The sequence below is a fragment of the Pyxicephalus adspersus genome, chromosome 7, assembly GCF_032062135.1.
Source record: "Pyxicephalus adspersus chromosome 7, UCB_Pads_2.0, whole genome shotgun sequence".
Lineage (NCBI taxonomy): Eukaryota > Metazoa > Chordata > Amphibia > Anura > Pyxicephalidae > Pyxicephalus > Pyxicephalus adspersus.
Genome location: NC_092864.1, coordinates 4164831 through 4174609, shown reverse-complemented (window position 1 = coordinate 4174609; position 9779 = coordinate 4164831). Strand labels below are relative to the sequence as shown.

Sequence of the window (9779 nt, the reverse complement as noted above, 5' to 3'; positions counted from 1 at the left end):
TTCTATATAATCCTATGTTCTCCTGGCTGTCTATAGCTCAGCACTCTCCTGGATGTCTCTTTCTATATAATCCTATGTTCTCCTGGCTGTCTATAATTTAGCACTCTCCTGGATGTCTCTTTCTATATAATCCTATATTCTCTTGGCTGTCTATAGCTCAGCACTCTCCTGGATGTCTCTTTCTATATAATCCTATGTTCTCCTAGCTGTCTATAACTCAGCACTCTCCTGGATGTCTCTTTCTATATAATCCTATGTTCTCCTAGCTGTCTCGGGCCCGGCAGTCTCTCAGGACCCGGGATGTCTCTCTCACCACCATTAGAGGCTCTCCGGCTCTCTCCGTCACTCACCCGGCGGTCTCTCCGCTCTCCCGGCTGTCTCTCGCTGTCTCTTCCCCTCTCAGCCTCCCGGTAAAGCCGTCTGCCGGTTCTCCTCCGCTCTTTCGCCACGGGCGGCCCCTCCCCCTCCGGTTAGCTCCTCCCCTACCGGTGCCCGTTTCGCTTGGTTATTCCCCCGGTCTCCCTCTCCCGTACCGGGCTGATTCGTCTCTCCGGAGAATTTTCTAATTTTTCCTCCCTCGTTTACCTTTCTGACGAATCTGCATTCACTCAGATACTTTTACTTATCGCCGCTTCCGTCTTCGCACTTTCCTCTCAGAGTCACAGAAATATATAATAATCGCAGTAAATATAATATTCGGTGTGTTCTTCTGAGAGGGGCTAACACCCGGTTTGTGTATATGGAAATGTTGTATTTCTTCTTTAGAGAATTTAGTTTCTTTTTGACGAATCTGCTGACAGGAAATTCTCAGCCGGAATGAAAACATCTGAGGAGGGAGCCAAGGCGGGCTGTGACCATAGAGAGGTGAAGGGGTAGAGCGGCCTACTCACTGCACTACATCAGCTTGTTGGTTTCTTTTTTTTTTCTGCAATAACTTTATTGGCACGTAAGGTTTTAGCAGATTTGTTTATGGTTACATAATGAGTGGTCCCTATTGAGTTCCTCTGAGAATTAACAATGTTTTTTTCTTTAGTTTGATTACGGCTTCCTAGTCAAGGTAGGAGGTAGAGCACAACTCTATCCAAACTTTATTATTTAAATATTCTGTATTTGTATAGCGCCAACATATTATGCAGTGCTGTACATTAAATAGAGGTATAGACAGATACAAACAATGACCGGGGGGAGGAGAGGTACAGCGCTGCATAATATGTATGCGCTATATAAACCTTGTTTAATAATAATATAGTTATTTTGGTGAAAACCCTGTGTGTCCGGTTGGTCGTCAGGAAGTGAATGATTTGCCCCCTGGGGTCACAGGAAGCCAGTTAAACCTGGCAGAAGTTCCCATCGTTTGCATTATATTTTTTAGAAATGGAGCAACCTTGGGAATCATGGAACTAGACAGCCGAGCCATCATCGGTCAATTGTGCACTATGGGAATATGGCTTGCTTACATTGAGACCTTGGCGTTGGCCAGTTGGCAGGGCTTTTCTTCGGCAGGTGCCATTTTGCCACAACGATCTCCCTGCCATTAGAAAATGAAACTGCATTATGGGGTCCCTATACCACTCCAGGGTTCCAACAAGGAGGACTCTACAGGATTTTCTTAGTTGGGAGAAGACCTCAGGAAACCCGAATCACCCAAATGGGTAAGGGCAGAGCCAGGGGATATAACACAGAACAACGGAGAAGTCAAGGTGGGTAGGAGCCTCTAAACTCCATGATGGGTAAGAGCAGAGCCAGGGGATATAACACAGAGAAAAGAAGACTACAAAGTGAGTAGGAGCCCCCAAAACTCTATGACGGTTAAGTGCAGAGCAATGGGATATATAATACCGAATGAAGAAGAACCCAAGGTGAGTAGGAGCTCCCAAACTCCATGATGGATAAGGGCAGAGTCAGGGGATATAACACAGAGAGAAGACTACAAGGTGAGTAGGAGCCCCCAATCTCTATGGTGGTTAAGGGCAGAGCCATCGGATATATAATACGCAGTGCTCAACCCAGAAGTTATTTTAAGCCGGGTGGGAAGAAATTGTAGGTGGGTGGCAGCCCCTGTATTGTGACCAAACTCTATAGTAACCACCCAAAAACAGCCGTGTGGGTGCTGAAAAGTGCCGGGTGGTGCGCCCTGCTAAAAGGGTTTGGGGAGAACCCTGATACTGAATGAAGAAGAACCCAAGGTGGGTAGGAGCTCCCAAACTCTATGATGGGTAAGGGCAGAGCCAGGGGAAATAAAACAGAGAGAAGAAGACCACAAAGTGGGTAGGAAACCCCCAAACTTTATGATGGGTAAGGGCAGAGCCAGAGCATATACACGGATTGAAGAAGAATCCAAGGTGGGCAGGAACCCCCAAACTCCATGATGTGTCAGATTTACGACCTAGAGGAGTAAGAAGGACATGGGACAGGTATCTACAACTCCAAGATGGGTGAATAGAGTCAAGAACAATGGTAGTAAGAAGACCCCAAGATGGTTAGCTATCAAAACACCAAGACTAGTAAGAGCATAACCAGAAGCTATACCAGGACAGAGTAAGGATGAAAGGGATGGGGAGGTGCACCCAAAACTCCAAGATGGGTTGGAATAGACTCAAGAACTATGGTAGTAAGAAGACCCCAATATGGTTCGGAGCCCCCAAAACACCAAGATTCGTAAGAGCATTACCAAAAGCTATAATATGGGGTAGTAAGATTGAGATGGGACAAGTAGGTGCACCCAAAGCTTTGAGATGGGTGAGAAAAGAGCCAAGAACCATGGGAGTAAGAAGACCCCCCAATATAGGTAGGAGCCCCTCAAACTCCAAGATGGGTGACCGCTATCACATGGAATAATAGGAAGACCATGGGACAGGTAGGTGCCCTTAAAACTCCAAGATTGGTGAGGACAGAGTCAGGACCAATGGCACAGAAGAGTAAGAAGACCGCCAGCATGGGTGACGGCTATCACATAGACCATGGGACTGGTAGATGCCCCTAAAATTCCAAGATGCATGAAAATACAGTGAAGAACTATAGGAGAAGACCCCACAATTATTAGGAGTCACCAATACACCAAGATTAGTAAGAGCATAACCAGAAGCTATAACACAGGGGAGTAATAATGAAATGAGATGTGTAGGTGCCCCTAAAGCTCCAAGATTGGTGAAAGCTATTCCACAATGGAATAAGAAGACTGTGGGACTGGTAAGTCTAAAACACTAAGATGGGTGAGAAAAGAGTCAGGACCTATGGCATAGGGAGGAAAAAGATCCCAAAGTGGGTAGGACCACAGCCAGAAGCTATAACACTGGGGAGTAGGAAGATCATAGGTCAGGTAGGGGCCCCTAAAATTCCAGGACTGGTAAAGACAGAGGCAGGATCTACGGAATGTGTGTAAGAAGACCCCAAGATGGGTAGGAGCTCCAAAACACAAAGATGGGTGGGAGCAGAGTCAGGGGCTTTCTTACGAGGCTTAATGAAATGAGGCAGGTATGTGCCCCTAAAATTCCAAGATGGGTGACGACTGAGTCAAGAACTTTGGAACAGGGGTGTAGGGTGACCTAAAGATGGGTAGGAACCCTCAAAACTGAACAATAGATAAGAGCAGAACCTTTTGCACAAGGACAGGTAGGAACTTCCAGGATGGGAAATCCTCATGGGTGACCAGACACAACCCAAGATGGGTGTGAACCCTCAAAACTCCAAGATTGGGGAAAGCAGATCTAGGACCAATGGCAAAGAAGAGTAACAAGACTCCAGATAGACAGGAACCTCCAGTCCTCTAAGATGGGTGAGAGCTATCACATAGATAGGACCTATGGAACAGGGGAGGAAGAAGACCCCAGGATGTGTAGGGCCCTCAGAACTCCAAGATGGGTGACAATGTTCACATGGATTAGTAAATAGACCATTGGACAGGTAGGTGCCCCTAAAATTCAAAAATGAGTGAGGGCAGAGTCAGATGGGTAAGGCAGAGCCAGGGGATATACTACAGATAAATAAGAATACAATAGTACAGGTGGGTTCACCTAAAACTCCAATATGGGTGGGGACAGTCAAGAGTCAGGAACTATGGCATAGGGAGTGTAAGAAGACCCCCAAAATGGGTAGTAAACCCCAAAACTCAAAGATGGGTAAGTGCAGAGCCAGGAACTTTTTGCACAATGGAGAAAAAAGACCCCAAGATAGGTAGGAACTTCCAGGATGGGACAAACCTCATGGGTGACCAGACACAACCTACACCATGGAGGCATTGGAGACCCCATGATAAGTGGGAACCCACAAAACTTCATGATTGGGGAAATCAGATCCAGGACCTATAACATGGAAAAGTAACAAGGCTCCCAAAAATAGGTAGGAACCCCGGAAACTCAATGATGGTTGAGAGCAGAACTAAGAGCCATAACACAGGGGGGTAAGAATAGAATGGGACAGGTAGGTGGCCCTAAAACTCTAAAATGGGAGAGAACAAAGCCAGGAACTGTGGCACAGAGGAGGAAGAAGAGCCCAAGGTGGGTAGGAACCACCAAAACTCAGACTGGAAGAAATGGAGCCAGAACCTTTTGCACAATGGAGTGAAGAGACCCTGAGGTGGGCAGAAACTTCCTGGACAGGGCAAACCTCGTGGGTGAGCAGACGCTACCTACATTATAGAGGCATTCGGGACCCCAAGATAAGTGTAAACCCCTAAAATTCCTAGATGGGTGAGAGAAGATCTAGGACCTAAGACATGGAAGAGTAACAAGACTCCAGATATTTAGGAACCCCAAACCCTCCAAGGTGGGTGAAAACAGAACCAGGACCTATGGTATGGAGGAGTATGGAGAACCCAGGATAATGGGGGAAGCCTACAACTTCCATGGTGGGCGGGAGCAGAGCCAGATCAAATGAGGTGTGAGAAGATCCCAAGATGAGGTCTTCTCAAGGACATAATGTGCTACCGGGGACGAGAATTGTCCATGTAGAGATGCGGTGAATGTAGGTCCGGGGGCTCTATCAGGGCAGCTGTGACCTATCAGCTCAAAGACACGAATAAAAACCTTGGAGGATCTAACTCTTTCAGGTATTAGGTCATCACATGTAGTGACATCACATGGTGACCTGGTAACTTTCCACCAACGCGTTTCGGAAGTCACATGGCTCCCTTCAGGAAGTTAATTGGCTGATTTATTGGTCAGGCTCAGGGATTGGCAACGCTCATCTGTTTCTAGTCGGATGCAACCCAGCTGGAATAAAGAGCTGTGGCACCCAGGGGACCCGATCGGTACAGGGTACATAGGGGCCCTCCAATGCACCCTAAGGGTAGTTCCACACAGGTGCCAACTTCCCCTGAGCCTGGCTGCTGTATTGGTGAGTGAAATAGATGGGCTGATGGTGGTGAGATTGGGGGTCCAATACCGGCACAGCGAGGTGTACAGAAACAAGTGTGGATGGCGCCACCTCCTGGCAGCGTTATTGGTTACTGGGTACCCACTCTGCGTTGTGAAGCTGCGGTAGTTAAAGAAGCATAAATGGGCGGGGGCAGCTCTGGTCCCCTCAACAGCACCCAGGGGCACCGTGGGATCACATGACGGTCCAACCATATCCATATAACCACGGTTCCGCAGACAATGCTGTATCCAAGCAACAGGTCCCGTTTTGTCTGCCTGTAAACCTTTGGGTTCAGGTGCACTTTAGGGTCGGGAATGATGATGTCTTGGGAGCAGAATGATGATATCATATCTTAAAGAGGGGGGCACAAACTTGATTCAAGATGGAGACTGTTGGGCTCCCAATTATCGTCAAGCTAGGAGCCCGCACCACGTCATGTAATATTATGGCAGAAATTAACTTCCGAGGGCTGAGAAGGCCATGATCACATGACCAACCAGCAGAAGTCAGGCAGAATTCACACCGCAGCCATTACAGCCCACTGGAAGGCCTCCCAGCCAATCAGAGCTGTCATTCATCTCCAGCTTTTCGGACCCCTGTATTGTAATATTTTTATGATAAAATTATTTCCCAAAAAAGGCCAACATTTTTTTTTTCCTATGTTAAAATTCAAATAGTAAAATGTTTACTTTGTAGCTGAAGTCAGCCTGTAAGCACATGGCCTCTGGATAATTCACGATGTCGGTGTGCCCCTTTAAGCCCCACCCCTCATTGTGTCATGGCTCATGAGGGACAAGGACTACATTTCCCATCAGCCCCTTCGCTCGCACAGGAAACCGTTGACTTCCCGTTCCGCCTACATCCCATGCGGCTCCGCGGCTCCCCCTCCCCTTTGTAGTGTGCAGAGCTTCCGCCCTTGCTTGAGTTTCTACGCGAGGCTGTTCAGGTGATAACTACAACTCCCGGCATGCCTCGCGTCAGGGTGGGCGGCACGGACCGCCATGTTGGATGTGGTATTGTTATGTGTGTGAGTGTGAGGGGCAGGCTGAGCAAGGAAAAGAAGGGGGGTAGCTGGTTTAGGGCCCGGTGTCTGAGCTTAGGGGCCACACATAAATTCGAGAGAAGCGGGGGGTGAGAGAGAGGCGCCCGGGGGGTTTACATTACCCACAAATCCCCGGGAGACGGGAAGCCAGGAAGGCACAGACAGCACCTGGGGGTGCCCTTGCCTCCACCCCTATATTATCTCCAGGCTGCCCCATTATATACCCCAACTGCCCCCATTTTCCGCATCTGATCCATCATTACCCCTTCTCTATTTATCCACCCCCTTCTAGGCCCTAATTACCCCTTTTATCTCAGCCCACACCCTAATAGAGCCTAATTACCCCCTTCAATACTTGCCTTCCTATAAGCCATAATTACCCCCCTTCATCTCTGTCCCCACCATCATACATCCTAAATACCCCCTTCCCATATCTGCTGCCTTCTAGGCCCTATTTACCCTCCTTTCACTTCCTTCTCCATCCTATTAGATCCTAAATACCCCCCTTCCCTATATAAGCCCCCTCATGGACCCCAATCCTTGTTTATATTTACCCTCATAGATCTAACTACCCCTCTTCCCATATCTGCCCCCATTATCCCTCTGTCCTCCATATCTGCCCCCCTGCTTGAGTTATATTTCCCCCTCTATATGCCTCTGGGGGCTGTAACCTCTCATTGCACATTTATACTTTGTGTATTATTCATCTTTTGCCCTGTTACCCCACACATCTGCCCCGTCATCACACCCCTGTGATTTATATTCTGCTTGGTATTGAGAAGCTTTGGGGTGAATCACCCCCCGACCCTTGTTTATTCACCCCCCGTATAATATTAGAGGGGGGGTATTACATTGGGGGCATATCTGCCTCCCCGGGGTAGGTTGGGGTGTTCTCAGTCTATAGCTGCTTGCCGTAGTATTGAAGGGTTCTGTAATATTAAGCTCCCTGACGTCTCCTGCGTATATCCTGCTCAGTGTAATATTGCTGGTTCTGTTTCAGGATCTGTTTGGTTCTTTCTGCAATGCTAAAGCTTTAAAAATAAGAAGCGGAGATCCCCGGAGGGGCTGGATAAGCCAGGGGACGTCACAGGGGGTATCTGCCTTCTGATCATGATCGCATCGAGACACAGACTGGTCCGATCAGTGGAGAGCAGGTGAGTAATGGCTGAGGGTATGGATGGTAATATAGCTGAGCAAGGTGCAGGAACACACTGCGTATCTTAGCCTACGTACTGCAATGGTTCTCCTCCGATAATTGGCTCAGGGCCGATATTGGACGAGAATCTGGAATCTCATCGTCCAAACGACTGTCCTGGCGGATCCATGGCTAATGAACGTTCATAATGGAAGTGAAGGGGGAGCGAGAGCGCAACAGGGTGCCGCTCCGTCGTTCTCCTCTCTCCATAGAGCAGAACGGTGCGGTATGTACAGCACTCATTCGTGCCTTGTGCAGTCGTGAAAGATCTTTTCCAACGACAATTATTGCACTTGTGTACATAGCGTTATAGCTGGCCTGACCAAACAACCTCCATGCAGTGGGCAGTTTAGGAAGGGGCTCGTCCCAGGCATAGGCAGGTATTGCTAGGTGATTACCTAGCAATACGCCCTGCTAAAAGGGTCCGGTGAGAGCATTGGGACAGCATTGGGACATTCAGATCTATTCTAACAACCCTCTATAGATCTTTGTTACCTCTGTTCCCATTAAGGTGGAAGTAACTCCACGCCATTCACCTATCTGCATTCCAGGGCGCCGCCATCTTTTTTTTTTTTTTTTCCTCGCCGCGGAGGATCTTTAACCATATTGATTGGCCATGCAGTGCTCAACCCAGAATTTTTTATAAGCTTGGTTGGGAGAAGCTGTAGGTGGGTGGTGATGGCCCCTGTACTGTGACCCAACTATTTAATAAGCATCCAAAAACAGCCGGGAGGTTACTGAAAAGAGCCAGGTGATGCGCTCAGCTAAAAGGGGCTGGGGAGATCACTGTCATGACAGGATGACGTAAATCCCACACAGGGGTTCATTCACCTTGGCATGTATAAGTGAATGTGAGGTTGCTGGTTTTCCCTGGAAACCAAACCTGCCCAGCTCAGTCCTGTCACCAAAAATTATTAGGCAGGAAAGTCGCATTATTGCAGAGGGGGCATCGCCTGCTCCTATCTGTAATAATAACCAGCCTGATCATTTAAATTTAAAAGGGGATCTCTATACCTGCCCCCTCATAATCCCCCTCTCCCATATCCTCCCTCCAGTCTCATACTTCCTTATAATTCTTCCAGTCTTCCCTATAAATGCCCCTTCGAACTGGAATCTGTCCGAATCTTCCTTTGTGATGTACAAGCTGTCCGTGTCCAGTGTTCTCCCCAGACATTTTTCAAAGCTGGGTGGGAAAAAGCTGTAGGTGGGTGGCAGCCGCAGTATTGTGACCCAACTATTCAGTAAACACCCAAAACTGCCAGGTAGTTACTGAAAAGTGGGGGGTTGTGCGCCCAGCTAAAAGGGGCCGGGGACAACACTGATATACATTGAGTATAAGAGGAGGCTATTACTATAAAACTATGGGAGTCTCTATGTGAAGGAGAGGAGTATATACACCGCTGGTGGAGTCACCAAAGGGAACAGGAGGAGGAGAAGATCCTATCCAGAAGAATTTACAATCTAAGAGGAAGGGGAAAGTAAGATGTATAAAGGCAGTACTCAACCTAGAATTTTTTTAAGCTGGGTGGGGAGAAATTTTAGGTGGGTGGCAGCCCCTGTATTGTGATCCAACTCATAAGAAACCACCCAAAAACTGCTGGGTGGTTGCTGAAAAGTTCTGGGTGGTGCACCCTGCTAGAAGGGACTGGCGAGAACACTGGGTGATATATTTTAACAGATATTTGCCATGTATCTGATACCCCCTCCCTGGCGTGAGTGTCACCTTTTTTTTGTAAAATTTTTATTAATCCTAATCCTCATGAAAAATTTTTCTAGCTTTATTCATTGTTCTCTCCGGCCCCTCTTAGTTGGGCGCACCACTTGGCACTTTTCAGATACCACCCGGCTGCTTTTGGTTGGTTACTGAAAAGCTAGGTGACAATACAGGAGACCACCCACCTACAGCTTCCTATCACCCAGCTTGGCCCCATCACAATCTCAAAATAAAATACATGTGAAATCTTCCAGTCTTGGCGTCTTACAAGCAGTCAACATGGAAGTCATCCTAGGAAATCCCCTGTTATAGACTTTGTCCTAGTTAAATTGAAACTATCCTATTTCATGATCAGTAAACAGTACTAAAAAAATTCCCCAAACAATCTCAAATGTTTCCTGCTTCATATTCTATACTCACCGCTTCAAGCTGAATGCTGCTCAGCCAAAAATATGTCATATAGATTTTTTTTT

The 9779-nt window shown here is 47.6% G+C and overlaps 2 protein-coding genes across 4 annotated transcripts in view; one reads left to right on the top strand and one right to left on the bottom strand.

Annotated features, from left to right (window-relative positions):
* Window positions 1–711, bottom strand: part of SETD1A (SET domain containing 1A, histone lysine methyltransferase) — a 33331-nt gene extending 32620 nt beyond the window's left edge. Inside the window, exon 1 of one of the 2 annotated variants that reach the window (XM_072417144.1) lies at window positions 314–711. In XM_072417144.1, coding sequence (XP_072273245.1) covers window positions 314–319 — 6 coding nt within the window. In that variant the 5' untranslated portion in view covers window positions 320–711. The remainder of the gene's footprint in view (window positions 1–313) is intronic. The other variant, XM_072417145.1, reaches the window with a different exon arrangement.
* Window positions 712–6299: 5588 nt separating this feature from the next.
* The window catches only part of FBXL19 (F-box and leucine rich repeat protein 19), a 16790-nt gene continuing 13310 nt past the window's right edge, over window positions 6300–9779 (top strand). Inside the window, exons 1-2 of one of the 2 annotated variants that reach the window (XM_072417143.1) lie at window positions 6300–6382; window positions 7398–7551. The gene's annotated coding sequence lies outside the window, so the exon portion shown is untranslated. The other variant, XM_072417141.1, reaches the window with a different exon arrangement.